The sequence below is a fragment of the Kogia breviceps genome, chromosome 8 (genome assembly GCF_026419965.1).
Source record: "Kogia breviceps isolate mKogBre1 chromosome 8, mKogBre1 haplotype 1, whole genome shotgun sequence".
NCBI lineage: Eukaryota > Metazoa > Chordata > Mammalia > Artiodactyla > Physeteridae > Kogia > Kogia breviceps.
The window spans coordinates 42,602,768-42,625,125 of NC_081317.1; the positions used below are offsets into that span (position 1 = coordinate 42,602,768).

The 22,358-nt window shown below is 48.1% G+C and overlaps 1 protein-coding gene across 5 annotated transcripts in view; it reads left to right on the plus strand.

Annotated features, from left to right (window-relative positions):
* The window catches only part of B4GALT1 (beta-1,4-galactosyltransferase 1), a 49,803-nt gene extending 37,017 nt beyond the window's left edge, over nucleotides 1-12,786 (plus strand). For 4 of the 5 annotated variants that reach the window (XR_010841954.1, XM_059072790.2, XM_059072789.2 and 1 more), the window contains 4 exons: nucleotides 3,120-3,307; nucleotides 5,987-6,109; nucleotides 9,487-9,591; nucleotides 9,838-12,786. Coding sequence is in view for 4 of the 5 variants with exons in the window: in XM_059072790.2 (XP_058928773.1) it covers nucleotides 3,120-3,307; nucleotides 5,987-6,109; nucleotides 9,487-9,591; nucleotides 9,838-9,970 (549 nt within the window). In the remaining variant the exon portion in view is untranslated. Of the gene's footprint in view, nucleotides 1-3,119; nucleotides 3,312-5,986; nucleotides 6,110-9,486; nucleotides 9,592-9,837 lie in introns of those variants that run through there. The other variant, XM_067041368.1, reaches the window with a different exon arrangement.
* The last annotated feature ends 9,572 nt before the right edge of the window (nucleotides 12,787-22,358 follow it).

The following is a 22,358-nucleotide window of genomic DNA, read 5'->3' on the forward strand; positions in this document are numbered from 1 at the left end:
CATTGTCCCTTCGAACACAACTCATCTGTTTTCACCCCTGTGCCCAAATGAGGAAATGGAGGCCTAGTACTGTGATTTGCCCAAAGTCATATAGCTAATAAGTGAAGAAGCTGGCATTTCTGGGATAAAAGTGCATGTGTCTGTCACGGTTGTGTATTGGCTTTGCCAGGCAGTAGGTGCTTGACCAGTGTTTCCCTGAGTGAATAAAGTAGTGGATGCACTGGATGAATGTGCCCGATGAAGAGGGGCAGGAATGAGAGCTGGGTGTCTTCCCATTCCCTGGAGAGGAACGAGAACCTCCTGTTAATCGTGGTGATTGGCAGACTGCCCAGGGCCTTTCTTATCCAGAAAGTTACCCAAGGTGTTGTACCATTTCATCCAAAGAAGCCTAGAACTGACTTTTCTGTAATCCCAGGGGAGGAAGAGAAACGTACACACACACACACACACACACACACACACACACACACACACACACACACACACACACACACACACACACACACACACACTTTCCTCATCTACCATTCTGCTGCTCTGGTGTTCCTAGGGGCCCTGGTAGGTACACCTGCAAAAGTGTACCCTGCCCTTTCCAGCTCCCAGGATCACACAGGTGAGGCTAGGCTGAGAGGGAGGATGGAAGGAATGATGTGTAGTTTTGGGTATTTTGGAAAACTGCCTCACTAGTTGTAAGTGTGGGCCAGACTCTGCAACACCTTATTGAGTTGAAGGAGCTGTTATGCCACATACGTGGAAAGGGGTAGAACAGGTCTGCTCCTTGGGTTTCTCCTCCAGGCTTCCACTGGTCTTGGGGCTTGGCACCAGAGGTGCCCACTCATGGTTCCATATTTCTAGTTCCTGAGAGAGGAGAATGCTTAGTGTAGTCTCAGTCAGGCATCTGCTTAGATCAAACAGTCGTGGCCACTAGGCCAGGTTCTGTAGTTCAGACATGGCCACCAACACGCTGCTCTTGTTACTGGGTAGTGGACCAAGAGAAGGGAGCATTGGGCAGCCACCCTTGGGGGCCTACTACACGGCTGGGAAAAGGCTTTGTTGGAACATCGCCTTTTCACTTGTTGGAAAAATGTTCAATGGGGCTGAATTTTATCTCACAATGTTAGAGAAAGCTATCTCTTTTAGGGTCTTTATGGGGCTGGAGGAGGAAGATGGTACAGGCCTTTCTCCCATCACTGGGAGGTAGAAGGGTGTGGGAGGAATGAAGTTAATCTGATTTGGGATGAAGGTTGTTACAAGATTGTTGAGATGATTAAATGATGCACCATGCTTGAAAAGTACTTACCTGTGCCTGGTGTATCATATCCCCCAGAGAATATTAGCAATGTATTATTGTAATAATTTCAACAACTTCATATTCTTCATATGCACTTCCTAAATGTTGGCTGTTTTTGTTGTTGTTGTTGTTTGACCTCATGACTTACACAGAATTAGCTGAAGGCAGAATTCTAAATGATTCTTAACTGGTGAGACAGCCAAAGAACACCCTGAGTGCCACAGGGCACAGGCTTCTCCCTTTACCACGCATGGTGAAAAAGCTTTGTCACAGACTGAAGAAAGGAGCTCTTGTGTAAGATATTTCATTTACTCTTCTGGGCTGCTTTTTCTGACTTTCTGGTACCTGTCTTTTCAAGTGGTTTGTTTCCCTGAGTCACCCTTCTGAGACAGGGGGCTGTGGCACCGTCTGTGCTCTCCGTACTCACACAGGCAGGCAGCCTGGTGGAGTCCTGGAGAGAGGATATTCAGCATTCTACCTTTGAGACTGTATAGCTACTGCAGGCCCTTCTGGGGCACATTTTTTCCCCAAAGTAGAGGGCCCTGATCTTGTTGATCCCAAGAGATATTGGGAAAGAGCACTCAGTGAGGATTCCAGGGTGTTGGGCTCCAGCACCAGCTGTGTCATTTATGTGGCCTTAGTTTCTTCATGGCAACGTTGGGAGAATTCTGGCCAGGATGAGAGCATGGATATGGAAGGGCTTGTGAACTAAGTGTAAGGGTGGCTGTGTCGATGCTGTTACCATCCATACTAACCTGGGGTCATGAGAATTGGTGATTGGTAAGAGCACAGACCCATGGTGGTGACCCTGAGGGGCCCCTTAGGTCGGAGTCTCCCAAGAGGATTGCCATCTGCCATTGTATGTTGAAGCCCATCTGTTGGTCTACTCATCCATCCATCCATCCATCCATCCATCCATCCATCCATCCATCCAGTGGTTATTTACTGAGATCTTATTATATGCCAGGCAGTATTCTAGGCAGTGGGTGAATAAAAAGTAAAAAATTCCAGCCTTCATTGACCTTATGTTCTAGTGGGGGGAGACTGGAAATAAACGAGAAGTAAATAAAATGTGAAGTACCTTTGCACCAACACACTTGATTCTGGGGGACCCGATGGTTGGCATCCTGAAGCAGGTGTCCTCCTCGCTCATACACACTGTGTCTGTCGTGCCGAGGACCACTGTGCTCCCCACCCTACACTTTGGGCGCCATGAGGGCAGAGATTGATTTGGGTTTGCCGTATTTCTCTGCTACTTAGTTTAGTGACAAACACCTGGAAGGCACACAATGTGGTGATCAAACCATAGTCAACCACACAAAGCAGGTAGAAGTGAAAAAGTCCCTTGGTCGCCAGTTACCCGAGTGACCTGCAATTAGCTTATATATACTATATGAATAAATGACACGTATCTTTAAATGCCTTTCACGTAACAATACCATCTTGACGATCATTTCCTTTTAGAGCCTCCTTATTTTTTTTTAAACAGCTCTATTCCATTGTATGGCTGTACCATGGTTTATTTAAGCAGTTTCCTGGTCATGCTTACGTCATTGCTTGCAATCTTTTGTTTTGGTGAACGTGTGATGGACAGACTGAACACGTTCACCTGTCATTTGCACACTTGCAAGTCCTACAGGATAACTTCTAGAAGTGGGATTGCTGATTCAGGGGATGCCATTCAGTATTGAGTTGTAAAGTGAGGGCAGAAAATGAGGCCCAAGAATGGTCTAATGACCACGTGGAGTGGACAAGTCACCAGTCCCCATGAGTGTTCTGCTCAAACGCCTCATAGGATCTGATATCACTTTTTTTGTTTCTGCACCAGGCTGGAGAATCCATGTTCAACCGTGCGAAGCTCCTCAACGTTGGCTTTAAAGAGGCCTTGAAGGACTATGACTACAACTGCTTTGTGTTTAGTGACGTGGACCTCATTCCAATGAACGACCATAACACCTACAGGTGTTTTTCACAGCCACGGCACATTTCTGTAGCAATGGATAAGTTTGGATTTAGGTAAGAGATGTTCACCGGAATCTGCAGAAAACATACTTGTCTCTTATGTGACAACTAGGGAACGCAATTCCTCCAGCCCAGGAGTAGTGCCTCTTAGGCTCTGGAGGAGAATTCCTCCTCTGAGAACTGGGTGCTTTTTAAGCCCATACTTAGTTATTGTTCAAGGAGGAGAATGGAGTCCAGAAACACCTATACCTCTGCACATCCAGGCAAGAAGAGTTTTTATATTTGGGGTGGTGGTCGTCTTTAGGCTCCAAACAGCAGCTGTATTACCTCACTTTCTTCTCTCCCCTTCCCCACACAGTTTGGGAAACAAATTGGAATCATCTTCATCTTCCCCCAGTAAATTCTTGGGCTTGGATACTTCAGTAGATGTTCCTTGGCACTTTAAGAAGGAACACAGTTCTTTGTCCCTGCAAAGCACAGGCTTCTGCTCAAACACCTGGGCTCAAACTTCTCCCCCTAAATGCCTCTTGTGAGGAAGCCGGCTGAAGCCTGTCCCCAGGAGCAGCAGTGTTTTCTAAAGCACATTGTGACAGGTGGAAAATAGCCTGGTAGTCCATTTATTTTTATTTTTTTGCGGGACATGGGCCTCTCACTGTTGTGGCCTCTCCCGTTGCGGAGCACAGGCTCCGGACGCGCAGGCCCAGCGGCCATGGCTCACGGGCCCAGCCGCCCCGCGGCATGTGGGATCTTCCCGGACCGGGGCACGAACCCGTGTCCCCTGCATCGGCAGGTGGACTCTCAACCACTGCGCCACCAGGGAAGCCCCCCGCCTTTTTTTAATCTTAAAAAAGAAATTTGCATTTTGTTCCATAATTTAGCCATGTTTGTATCAATATAAAATTGTTTTAAGTCGCCTATCAGTTGGGAACCCTGCGCTCTCCCTCACTGTTCTGAGTCAACACGGGAGCTCTGGGAAGCTGCGCTGCGGGTACCCGTGCGCTAGGCATCCCTGGCCTCGGCTGACACCAGCAGTGTGGCGGGCCTCTGCCGCCCAGCAATGCCTTGGTTTAGATACAGCAGCTTCTTTCAGACTCATTTATTCTCATCATTTCTTTCTGTCCTCCCTTGCTGGGAGCATGAGGGCTGTGAGATGAATGTAGGGGTGCTCTGAAGTCTTTCCCCCAAATTAAAGGCATTTAGACCATAAACTTACTGTCTTAAAGGGGGGAAATTTGACTACAAACGACACTCTGTACCTTCCTATCTTCCCCCTCTCTCTTCCTGTTTGTGTATCTTCTTCTCTTTGAGATACACCAGTTCCTCTGAGTTCCTCCCTTGAAGCGCGGTGGTGCTTACCTAATTCTTTACCACAGCACCGTGTTTGTTCTACCCAGAACTAGTTAGGCTTGGGAGACAGGGCAGGTAGGTAAAAGAAAGCAGCAGAGACAACAAAACCAAATCTTGTCAAAATAGCATATACTTGCCCCTTGAAGTGGCTAAGAGTCCATTTCTATAAGAACACTGATTATGAAGAAGCCTTAATGGCCCGGCTACCTCTGGTTCAAACCCTCACATTGCAAGTGCAGACTGTAATGTGCAGTATGCCGAAGGGGGATGACTTGGCACTTAAATGATGACACCTAGTTACAAGTAGATTATTTTTGATTCGTTAAAGCAGGCCCCCAGGGATCTTTGCTTGTGTATGCTTGCAGTCAGAATTCCGGAATGTATTTGAAAATAATAATTGCATCCTTTTTTCATATGTTCTCTATGGTTTGGCGGAGTTCCCCCTCAAAGTCTGAGTTAGAGTTTTCCTTCATTTGTGTGATGGGTTTTGTTCTCTTTGGATTACACTAAGAGCCCAAGTGTGGTTTGGAGCTACACACAGGTTTGTCACAAAACCGCAACCTTTAAAAGACCCACAGGAAAGCCTTTGCTTGGCCTCTAGGCATGTCCAGATTCTTAACATTTCTCATCAGTTCTTCCTCTGCATCCCTCCAGAGTCCACAATTCATAAGCACTAAAATATTGAAATACAAAAAGGTTTGGAAGGATGAGAGCCCAGATGCCCTACTCCTTGAAAATGTGTCAAAATAGATTCACCATTAGACATTTTGCTAAGTCAGGATATGGTAGAATTTTCCAAGAAAATTTTATTTTAGCAAATTTTCAGAAATGCTGTCTTGACTGTTGGGGTCAGTATTGAAGCCAGTATATCTCTGGAAGAATGAAAGCTAGACTGTAGATGGGCTGGGGGTGGAAAGGGGGGGTTGGCAGGGTGGGCACAGGAGACTCTAAAGCAGTCGCAGTTTCTAGGACCTTCTGGACAAAGATTTCCTGTGCAGGAGCAAGCAAGACACATGGGAAGCAGGTTCCTGAGTGGTGCAACAGAACTGGGCTTATGTTCTTGTCACAGACTGATTTTCTAGATAAACACAGGGGCAACACAATGTTCTTAGAAAGAGCAAGATTCTACTTTTTGGTATCTGTGTCTTCTCTAAGATAATCTTGAGTCTGATCTGAAAACAAAACAAACAAAGAGAACCTGCATAAATCCCTAATTTAAAAGTTCCAGAGAATAAAAATAACTTTAGAAGTATTTATATTTTGAGCAAGCTTTATTTCAAAAAGTCAAAACTTACTAACCACTGGTCATGTGTGTGTGTGTGTGTGTGTGTGTGTGTGTGTGTGTGTGTGTGTGTGTGTGTTTTGTTTTTTGTTTTTTTCTCCCAGCCTACCTTATGTGCAGTATTTTGGAGGTGTCTCTGCTCTAAGTAAACAACAGTTTCTCACCATCAATGGATTTCCTAATAACTACTGGGGCTGGGGAGGTGAAGATGATGACATTTTTAACAGGTAATGGTCACGAATTAGTTCTCTTTCTTCCGTGTCTCCCTTCACTTCTGGTCTCTCTACCAGTGCTTGGTTATTCTGCAAGGATTGACCCTCGGAAGGAATGCAGTTCCCACCCAGCCCAAATTCTTAGGTGTGCCCTGCTGTAGGTGCTGTAGGTGATAAAGAGTGTCTTTAGGTGGGACTTCCCTGGTGGCACAGTGGTTAAGAATCCGCCTGCCAATGCAGGGAACGTGGGTTCAAGCCCTGGTCCAGGAAGATCCCACATGCCGCGGAGCAACTAAGCCCGTGTGCCACAACTACTGAGCCTGCGCTCTAGAGCCCACGCACCACAACTACTGAAGCCCGCGTGCCTAGAGCCCATGCTCCACAACAAGAGAAGCCACCGCAATGAGAAGCCCGCGCACCACTACTCAACAAAGAGTAGCCCCCGCTCTCCGCAACTACAGAAAGCCCGCGCCCAGCAATGAAAACCCAACGCAGCCAAAAGAAATTGAAAAAGTGTCTTTAGGAAAAGTAGCTTCTGTGATTTTTGCATTACCCTTTTGGAAAATGTAAAATAAGAACTATGTGAAGGGGCGAGTTTACTTTGACTCATGCTATGTGGCCGTCTACACCCTGGGCCTCTTTGTAAGCTGGTAAACCCTAATCATGTGAGTTGTCATCACAGATGGTAAAAAACCATTTGTCCGTGGCATTTAAAACTACATTCTGCTCACTTCTGCCTGGCAATGGAATTTCCAGCCCTGCTGGCTGCAGGCAGAAAGCACCTTCTCCCTCTGGGAGCCAGTCTGAACTTGTCACTGAGTTTGATATCAGAATACACCCTCATGCCTTTCTGAGTTGCAGTACGTTAATTTGATAATTAACGGAAGGTGTCTGTCAGAACAGCACCCAAAGTCAGTTAAGGTTAGCTTCGTGTGGGAACTTGACATCAACCCAAGTCTTTAATACAGGCCTTGAAGAAAACTTACGTTTTAGAGTGTCCAGATTTGTTATCAGTATGCAGAGCGGAAGGCCCAGTGGGGAGGAGGACAGTGAAGCCCTGAGCAGGGAGTCCAGACAGAAACAAACCTGCTTTCACAGCGCCACACTTGGGCAGCTGGGCCCGTATGATGGTGTACAGGGCTGCCGTGCACAGACCTGAGTTATCAGAAAGGTTGGCAGGAGCGAGCCCCGAGGACGGACTCCCGAGGGTGGAGGGACTAGAAGGATAAGTGGTCTGAGGGGGAGCTTTCTTTTCTTCCTTTTTCAATTTTTTTTATTTTTTAAGTTGAGGTATAGTTGATGTACAGTGTATATGTTTCAGGTGTACCATAGTGATTCACAATTTTTTTTTTTTTTTTTTTTGCGGTATGCGGGCCTCTCACTGTTGTGGCCTCTCCCGTTGCGGGGCACAGGCTCCAGACGCACAGGCTCAGCGGCCATGGCTCATGGGCCCAGCCGCTCCGCGGCATATGGGATCCTCCCGGACCGGGACACGAACCCGTGTCCCCTGCATCGGCAGGCGGATTCTCAACCACTGCGCCACCAGGGAAGCCCCACAATTTTTAAAGGTTAAACTCCATGTATAGTTCCTGTAAAATATTGGCTATATTCCCTGTGCTGTACAGTATATCCTTGTAGCTTATTTATTTCATACATAGTAGTTTCTACCTCTCAATCCCCTGTCTTGCTCCTCCCCTGGAGCAGCTTTCCTGAAAGATAAGGAACCTAACTCCTATTGTGTACCGACTTGCTGTTGCCAGGCACTAGCTCAGCACTGAGGGAGGCCAGGCTGGGAACCTTGAAGTCATCTAGTAGGACCCGCCATTCCTGCCTCTTAGCTTACTTTTGTATTCCTGCTGTCAAGGCTTTGGTTTTGGTCCTCATTCCTTTCTCCCCCAGAACCTACACAGAATCTTGCACCCCGTTCTGGCTGCCTCTAGTCTTGTTCCCAGCTCTCCATTCTGATACTGCTTATCAGAGAGACTTCCCTTTGGCCAAAAACCTTTGGGAAACACGGTATACAGTCACCTCTCCATATCTGCGGATTCCACATCCACAGATTCAACCAACCTTCAATCGAAAATATATATTCGGGAGAAAAGATTCCAGAAAGTTTTAAAAAGCAAAACTTGAATTCGTTGTGCACGGTCGACTATTCACATGACATTTACAGTGTATTTACAGCTAGCTACATACCATTTACATAGTATTAGGTTTTCTTTTTAATTAATTAAATTTATTTATTTTTGGCTGCGTTGGGTCTTTGTTGCCACACGCTGGCTTTCTCTAGTTGCAGCGAGCAGGGGCTACTCTTGGTTGTGGTGCGTGGGCTTCTCATTGTGGTGGCTTCTCTTGTTGTGGAGCACGGGCTCTAGGTGCGCAGACTTCAGTAGTTGTGGCACGTGGGCTCAGTAGTTGTGGCTCACGGGCTTAGTTGCTCCGCGGCATGTGGGATCTTCCCGGACCAGGGCTCGAACCCGTGCCCTCTGCATTGCCAGGCACATTCTTAACCACTGCGCCACCAGGTAAGTCCCTGTGTTAGGTATTATAAGTAATCTAGAGGTGATTTAAAGTATATGGGGGCTATACAGCAATAAAAATTAAATAAATAAATAAGGCTTAAAGAAAAGTATATGGGAGGATGAGGATGTGCATAAGTTATATGCAAATGCTACACCATTTTATATAAGGGACTTGAGCATCCACTGTGAAAGGGGGGGTGTTGTCCTGGAACCAGTCCCCCGCGGATACCAAGGTATGACTGTGTTATATCCCTTTCTGACACTGGCACTGTTCTTGGGGATGCTAAAGGCTCTAAGAAGGCCTCCATGATGTAGTCTTTGCCCTTCTTTCCGGCTTCATCTATGGCCACTTCCTACCCCAGACCCTGTTCACCAGTCTCCAGAAGCTTGTGGTACTCCTTGAGGGCACTGTGCTTGCTCTCACCTCCCTGCCTTTGCCTGTGCTGTCCTAACTGCCCGAAGTGCTCTGGCAAGCACCCACTCATCTTCAAGATTTGGCTCTGCCTAGTCTTGCTCAGGTAGAGTTGGTTGCTTCTCCCTCTGTTGTGCGCACCCCCACCCTTCCCTCGTCCCCTCCGTACTGGCACCGATGCCCCTATGTTCTGAGCACCCACGTTATAAAGTCCGTGAGGGCAGACACCCCCAGTGCTTGGCACCGGGTGGTCACCAACACGATCTAGAACCAGTGGTAAAATGTCATGGGACAGGCATGTGAGTTTTAAGCACTGCCTGTACACTGGGCTGGGGTGTGGGCTGGGTGAGACCAGCTGACAGGATGGTGGACAGGACAAGAGTCTTGCAGCTGGGATTGTGGGACCCGAGCTTTATGGAAGCTCTGTAATGAAGACTTTGTCTCTTTACGCCTTACAGATTAGCTTTTAAAGGCATGTCTGTATCTCGCCCAAATGCTGTGATCGGCAAGTGTCGGATGATCCGCCACTCAAGAGACAAGAAAAATGAACCTAATCCTCAGAGGTGTGTTCTGTGTTTTATTCTCTCCCCTGTGTCTGTGTCCTTCTTTCCCCTTTCAGGTGGGGCAGGCTGTAAGCATGAAGCTCTGGAATGGGCTTCGTGCCTTGAGGTTTCAATCCACAGGGCAGGATTGGAGTAGGAGGGGGGAGGAGGGGCCAAAAAGTACAAATGTTTAAAGTTGTTGTTGTTGGGTTTTTTTTTTAAGATTTGTGTTTTGGCTTCAACCCTTTGCCCGTTTGTTCCTTGTAGGTTTGACCGAATTGCACACACAAAGGAGACAATGCTCTCGGACGGTTTGAACACACTCACTTACCTGGTGTTGGACGTGCAGAGATACCCGTTGTATACCAAAATCACAGTGGACATCGGGACACCTAGCTAGCATTTTGGTGCATTGATAAGAGACCTGAAAATGGCCAGGGACCTCTGCTGTGTGTCTCTGCCAATCTGCTGGGCTGGTCCCTCTCATTCTTACCAATCAGAGTGATAGACCCTCTCGGCTTATCATTCAGACGCCTTTGCAGATGACCAGGACAAGTGGGATATTTTGCCCCCAACTTGGCTTGGCATGTGACTTCTTAGCCCCACGAGGTGTATGTAAGCATAGCAGCTGTCAGCCTTTGGGGGGTTCTCAACATGTTCACAGTGTCACCCCAAAGAATCAGAGCTATACACAGCCCCAAATTTGGTGACTGTGGGACTCATTCCCTGCGAAAAACTGCTAATCTGTTGTGATATAGGTAAGAATTTCGCTTTAAATTGTGGTATTATTACTTTATGAAAAATTGGAGAGTGCTGCTGAAATTGGATTGGTGTGATGTTTTTTCGGTGTCACATTATAACAGAAAAACACACGATTTCAACCATTCTCATTTTACCCCCTTCTCCCCATCTTCTTTCCGTGGTATGCAACTGTTACAATCACTGTGTGTGTGTGTGTGTGTGTGTGTGTGTGTGTGTGTGCGTCTTTCCTTAGCAAAAGAATTTTAAAACTTGAGCCTTGGACCTTTCGCCCTGCTAACGTGTGAATTCCAAGGCGACTTTAGCCACCAGAGCAAAAGCCTTGGGTGTTCTCACATTCAGTGGCCTTTCTCCAGATTGTCTGATTTCTGAATGTATATCCTTTTTTTTTAATAGCAGTTTGTAGTATTTTAAAGAAAGAACAAATCAGGTTCTAATTACGAGCTAGACTGATTTTGTGTTGATCCAGAATTGCATAGTGTTTAGTCATGGCAATTTATTTTTCTGAGCATGCTATATAAACTTGAATTTCCCATGTATTTTCATTGTGGTGTTTTAAATGTGGGGAGGGGACTGAGCATTTTTTAAGGGAAAAAATGATGTATGCTGTAGTGGCCACACGTGGGCCTCTGATGTAGCTGGCAGGCCAGGTTTTCTGAAGAGCAGAGTCATCTTTGGGCCCCTTGATGAGTGCTAGGCCTCCACATCAGCACTACTGAGCTGGACTCCTGGGGGAGACAGAAGCCTCGGCCTGCCTGGCTGACCTCTCCACCTCCCTCCCCTCCCCTCCCCCTGGTGGGCAGGGCCGAGGGAACCCTCACCTCCTCAGACTGACCCCAAGACTTCCTGCTAGTGCCCTAGGTTTACAGTGCCCTGTGGAGCTGTAAACGACAGCCGTGAGGTTGTTCACTGGCCCTTAGCCAAGGCGGAAGGAGGAAGCCTCCCTCTGACCCCTGGGTGCTGCCTTCTGGGCTCTGATGGCCACGCTGCCTGGCCCACCTTACAGGACCAGTTGTCCTTCTTCCTCCTCCTTCTTCCCTTCTGCTGCCGTTCTCTTCCCTCCCTCCCCCTTTTTGTTCTTTGCCTCTTGCCTGTTCCCTAAAACTGGCCTGTGGCACTCAGGGTCAAACAGACGATTCGTTCTCCAGCGTGAATGTGCCTTTTAATTAGAGATCTAGAAAGAAATTCAGCTGAACCCACCCACAGTCCCCCACGACCACTCTGGTGCCCAAAGCCTCCCATTCCCCCTCAGGTTTTTAGCAGGTGCTCCCACTTCAGGGAGGCTGACCCAAGCGGTGTCTTCCCCAAGCCCACCTCTGCTGCCAGAGGTTTTAGCTTGCCTGGGGTGAGATGCACAAGGCAGTTCCTGCCACTGGGCGCCCTTGCTGGGTCCAGCCTGGGCTGAGGGCTTAAAATTCAGCTTTCTAACCCCAGGGTGGACCTTACAGCTGGTGGCCGCCTGGAAACCAGCCCTCAGTGTGGAGGCTGAGCCGATGCCTGGCCCCAGTCTGAACCTGTGCCTTTATCACTTTGAGCATCTCAGATGCTAACGTGGTTCTTTTTCCAGAAGCCTTTGTATTGGTTACAAATTATTTTCCACTGCAGAAGCAGCTGGGCTGTGCAAAGAGTATTCCTTCTGTCAGTTCCCTACTCCTTAACAGTGATGTTGATAAAGCCAGGAATGTACTGACAGGGAGTTTTGGGAAATGCAAAGAATGAAGGCCTCTTTTTCTATCCCCAGATCCTGACTTTTCCAAAGTGCCTTAGAAGAGAGGAGACAAATATCCTGGGTGGTAACCTGTTTGTTACTTACTTTACTCTTACAACAAAATTCTGACTTTTCTTTCTTTTTTGTTTTCCTATTGCATTTTCTTTCATGTTCCATTGTAATAGTCAAGTATGTGGTTCATTCTCAGGACCAAGGGAAATCCTGCTGCACCTCTTCCCCATTTGCTGATCTTCCGGTGCGCTAATGGGGTCCCAGGGTTAGGCCTGGACCTTGCCTGGTTCATGAGATGCTGTAGGTCCTGTTTCCTCACTGGTGAGTTCAGGGCTGAGGGTTCAGGGACCATTTCCTTCACCTGGAAGTTGTCATGTGCTGTGACTTTCTCTATTTCTGTCCATTCTGTTGCTGGTGACCCTGTAAAGTGGCCTTTGGGAAAGATCAGAGGGCAGAGGTGGCATAAGAGGGTAAAGGAAATGCTGGTGCTGACTCTCAGCCAGGGCAGGGTCTCTGCTGACCTGAGGGCTGGATGTGGGGCACCCCACACGGCTGGGAGGGGAGCGTCCCCGTCCTAGAGACCTGTTGTGCTGTGTATTTCGATTTCCCGTGTATGCAAATGTATGTATTTACCATTGTAAGTGGGGGAATGTCTGACCTTGGTGTTCAAAACAGAACTGTATTTTTGCCTTTAAAAGCCAGTAATATAACGTGAATAAATGACCCTATCTTTGTAACGGCAGGTGGTTTCTCTTCTGATGCAAGGGGTTTGGGTTCTCCCAGAGCTGGAGGGCAGTGACTGGGGCTGCCTGCTGGGAGGATGTGAGGAAAGCAGAGGTCTGCCTCCTGTGCCTGCCTCACTGGGGAGGCTGGGGGGTTGGGTGCGGGGAGGAGGTGGTGCCTCACCTGGCTACGCTCCATAGCCCCGCCTGGGATCACACAGGGTGCACGCACCTCACTGGGATCAGCCATTTCCCCATCTGAGCCTCATATTCATATCTGTAAAATGGGAGTAATAACACGTAGAGACTTTTTGAGGCTTAAAAGGGATGCTGTGTCTGAAACACAATGACTGACACCTCACAGGTACTCACTATGCAGCAGCTGGTGCCACTTCAGAGTAGAAGTTTCCCCAGCAGTTCTCTGGCCACATTCTGCTGTTTTCCACCAACGCCAGCATGGTTCTGAGATAGTTCTCAGAGCCATTTACACAGGTGTTCACAGGGTAGCTTAGATAAATAAGCTTTCTTGTCAGCCCCAGGAAACTTAACCAGACGCTCTCAAGGGTCTTAGCTGTGACCCAAGGACTTGAGACGGTAAGTACCCTGGGCACCACCTGCTCCTCCTCCTCTGCAGTGCCCCTGGGGTCAGGCATCAGCAGCCTCTGACATGCTGCTTCGATTGAATCGGCATCTGGAAGTAATGGACCGGAGGAAACCAGTGTGCAGGAGAGGTCACTCCTGCCGTCCAGGTTGAGGGGGCTGCAGGCCCTGCTGGGATGGAGCTGTGCCTGTGGGACTGGTTGGGAAACAGAGCAGGAAGGGCAGCGCCTTGTAGCCCCACCAGGGCCATCTGGCTGTCTCCACCCATCCCTGTGACTGCTGGAAGGAGCCCTAGTGGCCTCAGGCTTGAGCAGAGGTGGCTGACTTTCCAGCCAGGAGACTCCTTTGGACATAGGGCTGCCTTACAGGGCTTTCTAAGCTGTAAGGTCTAGGTTAAGTGGGGCACCCTTCCCTCCCCAAAGATGCACATATCCACCCAGATGCATATATGCTGACATGTGCCTAGGAGAGGCCAGAATGCTTGGGTTCAAATCCTGTTGCTCCTTCTTCCTAGTTCCACGACCTTGAGTGAGTGATTTAGCCTCTCTGTGCCTCCGTTTGTTCATCTGTATAATGGGGATAACAGTACTTCTTTCATAGGGTTGTCAAGTGAATTAATCTTATAAAGCACTCAGACTGGCTCATAATAAGCATTATACATGTTACAAATATTAGTAAATTTTTAAAAGTGCGGGTGAACACATGTGCTGAGATGTACATAGAGACTGCTGTGCACACATTACCCACAATATACACATGCACACACCAGGTGTGCTGGGGATCTTCCTTTTTTCCTCTTCTAGGGCACGTGTCTGTGGCAGATGGGTGAATGGATCTCAGGGCAAGTGACCGTTCCTCTTCTGGAGACACCCAGGACCTCAACAGTGCTGCTTCCTCACCCCTTCCTGCCTCCCCTGAGTGAAGATGTTTGGATGGACTGGTGGCCTTGGTGATGGAGGGGGGCTTGAACCCCGCCTTGGTGGGCTCCAAGGTGCCAGGGAGGAAGGGGGCCAGGGCCAGGCTCTTGGGGTTGCCATTTCCTTGAGAAGTGCCCTTAGTCTCCCACTTCACCTGAGACCCAAACCATGCCTGAGCCAGGCAGACAGAGCCCAGTAGCCGTGGGTGTGGATTTGGTGGACACCAGCCCCTCTCCCCAGTATAGCGTCTCTTTTCCATGGGAGAATGTGACCTGGATGCCTAATCACTGATGTCCTTTGGAAGCAGGGCTGTGGTGCCCAGGCGGGTGGGTGCCCATGGAGGTATTTATATATGAGTAAAACCTCCCCAGGCAGGAGCGTTTGCTGCTGGTGACAGAGGGAAGCTGTGTGTGGGGAGGATGGGGGAGAGGTTGAGGAAATGAGAAGATGACTGAGTTCGAGGTGTTGCCAAGTCTCCACCACACTCCCAGGCTCCCCTCCTCCTGTTTCTTCCAGGAGGCGGGAGTTCGGACATTCCTAGAGGCCAATTTCTTCTTAGAACTGGAACTTCTTCACCCATCAGAAAGGAAATGGAGGTTTGCCTGGCTGAGCCGGTTGTGCCAGACAAAACTCATTTCCTTCTCTGGCACAGTCCCCGGGCAGGGAACGTGGCTGCTGCCTTCATCTGGGCTCCAGGACTTGTACCCAGGCTTGGAGGCAGAGGAACCGGCAGTGTATGGATGTCATGCGAAGTGATAGGGTCAGTGGACCAGAAACCAGAGGACTGTGGCATTCCCAAGATAGCTGCCCTTGCACAAGTTGTGTGCCAGGCCGACCACCAGGGAGGGGGCCCAGGAAGAGGGCCGGGAAGAAGCCATACAAACAATGGTCATTATGTCTGGCCCTCCACTTTCCCACTTGCTGTGTCACTCTGGGCGAGTCCACTCCCCTCTCTGAGCCTCAGTTTGCTCTTCTGTTTTATGAATCCACCTCCGGTCTCTCCCGCCAGTAGGAAGTGCCGTGGTCTTGGGTTTCCCCTTGTCCCTGAGGCTCACCCTTCATACTGCCTTGAAGAAAGTCATTTTATCTGAGTCTTCATTTGTAAAAATAGCAGGATCACCCCTGCCTTCCCCCCTTCTTTCCCAGGAAGGCCTTGAGCATCACAGGACAATCTGCTAAAGCTCTACCTGGTGGGGCAGGCTGAGATGCTGTGGCTTTGCCATCTCCCTCTTCCGCCAGTCCCCTCCAAGCTCCGGCAGACTCCTTTCACCTGCTCCCCCTTAGGTTTTCCAAACTCAGGCTTCCTGATTGTCCCATCGGCCCTGAGGGAGAAGCGCAGGAGGGAGTGTTTGTTGCATGCAGCCGTGTTCACCCTGCCATTCCTCGTAACACTGAAAGCCTAGAAGCCACCATCAATGGGGGACTGTGCTAAGTAAAATGAGGATCATCCAAACAATGGAAGTACTAGGCGACCACTGAGAATGATACAGTGGATCTATACTTACTGATTAGAAAGAGGTCTGAGGGAAAAAGGCAAACTACAGAATGGTATTTCCACATATGGCAGGAAAATGTCTGAATAATTTAGTGCAGAGATTATTCTGCAGTTGTTTGTGGGAGCAGATGCACAAGGGATAAAATGAAGAGATGATCTCCCTTCTCTGCACAGACAGTGTGGCCAGGCTCCCATTCTGGGGTAACAACCTTTAGTGTTTGGGGGGCTGTCTCAGGGCCGAGGCCTTTAACAAGTACTCAACCCATTGAGAGAATGAGCTGGGTTGCTTCCCAGGGGAGTTGCATTCCATGAAAGTGCCCAGACTTGGAAGAGAGACGGGGGCTTCCTCCTGTGGGGGGGATGATGGAGGCCTGTGCCCTGTTCACGTTGAGGGGGGACTTGGCATGCTCTGGGGATGTCCATGGAGGCTGGACGGGATCAACTCAGGCCGGAGAGCTTCTAGTGATTCTCTCGGATTTAGAAAAATAAAGTTAGGACAGTTTTGCCACTCTTTCCTGAGTCCCATTAAATATTCGTGCCTGTTATACTTGGATAATAAAAATGTTAACCAACAGAAAAAATGGCAGGGATGGGGGCACTGTGCCCTGGCTCTGGAGGGGCAAGACTGGCCTGAGGCACCTGATCAGGGCCCTGGGAGGACTATGAACCCAGCAGGAAGCCGGGGCGATCCCACTGCCTGTGGATCTCTGGCCCCGGAATCCAGGTGTCCTGCTGCTGAGGGAGGCCCTGACATCTGAATTTTGACACAAACCCAAGCCTGCAGCTATCGTAGATTCATTTCCGGGCCAGATGTGAGTACCAGACAATTGGCGTGTCCTCCTGGACCTTGTCCCTGCCTGGGAGGCATGTGCCACAGGAGGGAGGGTACCAGGTTGTGACTAGTGAGAGTGCATGCCACTATCTTTGACGCTCTGTCTGGTGGGGTGCCAAGAGCTGGGTGCCGAGCCCTGCACCCCACCCCCTCGCTGAGCTCCATGGGGGCCCAGCCAGCTGGAGCTTCCTGCACTGAGAGCCTTGGTCAGGGTGGGCCACCAGCGGTTATCCAGCCGGGGACTTGGGCCATTGGTGGGGCCTTCAGAGTACTCCCTTTCTGTGAAATGTCCTGTTGCTGTGTGTTCAGCGACTTTGCTTTCCCCTGATGACAGCAGCGCAGGAGACAGGCCAGCTCCCAGACCCCAGCTCTCTGGTTCCCCACTTCGCCAAAGGCACGTCTGTAATAAGGGAGGGAACAGGAGGACTTGGCGAACTGCTGCACCACTGTGATCCCTCACATGGCTTCTCCCCTTATGAACACACCTGGCCCTTTCCCACCTGCGCTGCATTGCTCATTACAGTAATCCCCATCATGAGAATCATAGATTCAGGGAGGGTCATGTGATTTGCACAAGGTCACATAGAGTTAGTGTCTGATCCAGGAGTCCCAGCCCGGGGCTCTGGCCACAGAACCATGATCCAGCCACTTATCCAGCCTCAGCTGCTCTCCCTCCACAAAACAGTGTGAGAGCTGGAGGCCTGAGGCCGAGTGGTGCCCAGCCTCAGCCAGAAGACACGGCCCTCGCTTTGAGCCTGGCCTCAGCAGCATCGCCAAGAGAAGTGCAGTGTAGACGGGGCTAGAACCAAGACCTGGTTTCTGTTTTGTGTTGTTTGGGTTTTGTTTTGTTTTCCTTTTACCGTTTTAGAGGACTTGGGAATCTGGCATACTTGGTGGCAGCAGCTCCCTATACCAGGGACATTAGTGCGGCCTCCATCTGGGAGACACATGGGAGTGGCTAACACTGAAATCATCCACCAGGATGCAGGGGGCCTGGGTCATGGGTACAGGGAGGAAGGGAGACCCCTGAGAGCTGAGGACCCATGTGGACCTGAAGAAGCAGCTGGGCTCCTTTTCGCCTGTGGAAGCATCGCTCTGTGAGGCGAGAAGCAGCCCCTGGTTCACAGACAGTACAGCTCCTTCAGGTGCTCAGGACAGGTGCTCAGCCCTGTCCCTTCCCTGGGCTGATGCTTGGTGTCCAGCGGGGCTTGGCAGTGTTGTCCCAAGGCTGCTGGGGACATGGGGAGGGCAGAGAGACAGGCAGCTCTGCTGAGGCCTGGACTCCTGCTCAGCTCTCCCTTTTCCTTCTAGGCTCTCCCCCCGTGCACCCTCTCCCCAAAGGGGGGCAGCCGCCACACCATTCCCAATCCTCCCAAACCTTCTTAGCCGATGGCATTTTCCTAAATGAAACCAGGGGCTGTGTCTGATGATTCATGGTTTTTAGACAGGCTGAATCAAGAGTTCTAAAAAGCTCTGCTGTGTTTAACTTCATCAGACTCCAGACTTCAGTGATTTATGTTTCATGCGGTTTGCTCTGGATAGAAGCTGACCTAGCCACAATGAGACATGGAATGAGGAGAACTGACCTGATGCTGAGGATGGAAGAAATCTCCACCATGACCAATTTGTTGGGCAATGTCTCTCAGATGCCAGCCTGGGCCCTGCCTGCCAGCTCAGAACACTCTGTCTCTGACTCAGGTGCTGGGGCTGAACTTCATCTCGCAGGCCCTGGGCTTGGTACCTGGTGGGCTTGGATAATGACCTTGGCCCTGCTGGCTCCGTGGGGCCAGTGGGTACTCTCGCCACCTTGGGCCTGCCCTGCCTTGCAGGTTCACTGCCCACACTCTCCAGAAGACTTTCCAGAGCTTTTCTTCATAGGAAAGAAGGCCTGCTAGGTCTTTCCCTGGCCCTCCACCAACCCTGAGGTAAGTACACATCCTAGCACACTGCTGGGGGTGTCTGGCTTTGGGAAGATGAAGGCAGGAGAGAAACCTGAGGAAGCCCTGGACAGGAAGACCAGTGTTGACTGACTAGGTGACCAAGACCAGATTATCTCTGATCCCCATCCAGAAACTGGGTGGGGAGGCTGTGAGAGCCTGCTGGGGCTGCCAACTTGTGGTTCTAGGAAAACTCTTTGGGGTGCTTTATTCCTCCTGGCCCCTCTGCCTGTTTGAGGTTGCTGCTGGGGCACTTAAGCTAGGACTCAAGACCAGAAACAAAAGTCCTCTTTGTCAATCCAGGAAACCAAGGAGCGGTGGGTGGAAGGAAGGGAAGCTCCTGGAAGTCCCGAGGCACCCCCAGGGGCATGGTCTAGAGTCCAAAGGGAACTAGCCTTTGCTGCAAGCCTTCCTGGAGAGCTCTATTGCTTTTCCTTCTTTTTGAACATCTTTATTGGAGTATAATTGCTTTACAATGGTGTGTTAGTTTCTGCTTTATAATAAACTGAATCAGCTATACATATACACATATCCCCATATCCCCTCCTTCTTGCATCTCCCTCCCACCCTCCCTATCCCAACCCTCTAGGTGGTTGCAAAGTACCGAGCTGATCTTCCTGTTCTGTGCTTCCCTGGTGGCGCAGTGGTTAAGAATCCCCCTCCCAACACAGGGGACGTGAGTTTGAGCCCTGGTTCGGGAAGATCCCACATGCCGCGGAGCAAAGATCCCACATGCTGCGGAGCAAATAAGCCCATGCGCCACAATTACTGAGCCTGCACTCTAGAGCCCACGTGCCACAACTACTGAAGCACACATGCCTAGAGCCCATGCTCTGCAACAGGAGAAGCCAACGCAACGAGAAGCCCGCGCACCGCAATGAAGAGTAGACCCCGCTCGTCGTAAAAGCCCTTGCACAGCAACAAAGACCCAACGCAGCCAAAAATTTAAAAAAAAAAAAAACCACATAGCTAGCTTTTTCCTTTTTTAGCTATTTTTTCTTCCCACTAGCTATCTGTTTTACATTTGGTAGTGTATATATGTCAATGCCACTCTCTCACTTCATCCCAGCTTACCCTTCCCCCTCCCCGTGTCCTCAAGTCCATTCTCTACGTCTGCGTCTTTATACCTGTCATGCCCCTAAGTTCTTCAGAACCTTCTTTTTTTTATATTCCATATATATGTGTTAGCATACGGTATTCATTTTTCTCTTTCTGACTTACTTCACTCTGTATGACAGTCTCTTGCTTTTCCTTCTTCCGTTTGCTTTATCACCTAGTCTGAAGCTGCAAGAACACAAAGTTCAGCTCACAAGGTGAAACACAAAACTTGTCCCCAGGGTCTCTGGTGGCCTAACTCCTGCTTTTCCCCAAAAGTTCCACCAGAAAACAACCACCACCATTACCCCACTTGTTGAGATTCTGCTTGAAATGATGATGAGTCTAAGGACCACCGTAAGGAGACTTGACACCTTTTGAACACTGAGCCTTCAATCTATAAACATGCTATACTCCTCTTTTGGTTTAGGTCTTCTTTTTTTCTTTTATTTTTTTTGGCCGCACCATGCAGCTTGAGTGATCTTAGTTCCCCAACCAGGGATTGAACCCAGGGCCAAGGCAGTGATAGCACCAAGTCCTAACCACTGGATCACCAGGTAAGTCTGGTTTAAGTCTTCTTTATCCTTAGGGGTCTTACACATTTTTTCCCCTAGGTATTTGATATGTTTATATTGTAATAAATAATAGCCTTTTAAAATTTATTTTTCTGTTGTTGCTGGTATATGGAAACACAATTGATTTTTGTGTATTGACCTTGTATTCTGTAACCTTGCTAATTAATTCTATTAATTTTTCTACATTCTTTTGTTATTTATTTATTTATTTATTTGGCTGTGCCGGGTCTTAGTTGCAGCATGAGGGATCTTCGTTGCTGCATGCGAGATCTCTAGTTGCAGCATTCGGGATCTTTTAGTTGTGACATTCAAGCTCTTAGTTGCGGCATGCAGAATCCAGTTCCCTGACCTGGGATTGAACCCAGGCCCCCTGCATAGGGAGCGTGGAGTCTTAACCTCTGGACCACCAGGGAAGTCCCTCTACATTCTCTTGGATTTTGTATGTATACTATCCTATCATCTGCAGATGATGTTTCTTCCTTTCCAATCCATATAGCTTTTATTTCTTGTCTTACGGTGCTGTCCAGGCCTTTTTATTTATTCTAAATCTAGATATGTAAAGGAAAACCTTTACTGTTTCACCGTTAAGAATGATATTTGATGTAATTTTATGTAGCTATTCTTTGTCATATTAAGAAAATCCCCTCTGTTCTTTATTTGCTAAGAGGTGATTTTTTGTTTGTTTTTGTTTAATCATGAATGGATGTTAATTTTATTAAATGCTTTTTTGGCATCTATTAAAATGATCATATGATTTTTTTTCCTTATTCTTTTAATGAGGTGAATTGCTTGGATTGGTTTTCAAATATTAAACCGACCTTGTATTCCTAGAATTGAACAAATTTAGTCATTAACTTTTTTATGTAGTGCAAGATTTGGTTGCCTAATCTGTTGTTTAGGATTTTTGCACTTATGTTCATGAATGAAATTGGCAGGTAATATCCTCATCAGGTTTTCATATCTCTGAAGGAGTTATATTTCCTTTTTATTGCAATCTTAAAAGTTTGTTCAAAGAAAAACATCTTGGTTTTGACCCTTTCTATTGTATTTTATTTCCATTTCATTAATTTATGATCAAATTTTAAAAATATATTTATTTATTTGGCTGCACTAGGTCTTAGTTGTGGCATGCAGGGCCTTCATTGCAACATGTGGGATCTTTAGTTGCAGCATGCGGGATCCCTGCTGCACCACCAGAGAAGTCCTAATCAAATTTTTAAGATTTCCTTCCTTCTACTTTATTTGGGCTTAGTTTGCTTTTTTCCTAATGCTTTGAGACTAAAGATGAACTCTTGATATATATTTAAATATATTCATTTAAAGCTATATATTTCCCTCTAAGCACATATTTAACTGCATTCTAGAATTTTATGTTATGTTTATTACTATCTAGTTTCCAGTTTGACATTTTTTTAAAATTTCAATTGATTTTTTTCTTTCATCCAAAGATAACATAGAAATATATTTTTTAAGTGGCCTATCATATGTGGGGTTTCAAATTGTTGTTTTTGGTCATTGTTATTGGCTTTCTAGCTCAACTGCATTGTAAGCAGAAAGGATCCTCAGTATAGTTATCAACTCTTTGAAATTTGTTGGGACTTGCTTTGTGGCCCACCATATGGTCAACTTTTGCAAATGTCCTTATATGCATGAAAAGACAATGTAGTCAGAATTTGGGGGACAGCATTCTGTGTATGACCACTAGTTGAAATTTGCTAACTGTATTATTCAAATCTTTTATAACCTTAATGAATTCTTAAATAAAATCTTCTAAACCCTTTACTTGTTAAAAATCTTCCCTTACGATTGTGCATTTTTCTGGTTATTCTTTTGATTCTTACCTTTTTTTGTTTTGAGGATATGTTATTAGGGGTTTACAAATTTAGAATTGTTAATCCTCCTTGGTTTAAAGCTTTTACTACATCAGCTTTCTTTGGTTAGAGTCTTCCCATTCTATGTTTTTTCATCCTTTTACTTTTTTTTTTTTTTTTCACGGTATGCGGGCCTCTCACTGCTGTGGCCTCTCCCGTTGCAGAGCACAGGCTCTGGATGCACAGGCCCAGCGGCCATGGCCCATGGGCCCAGCTGCTCCGCGGCACGCGGGACCCTCCTGGACCAGGGCACGAACCTGCGCCC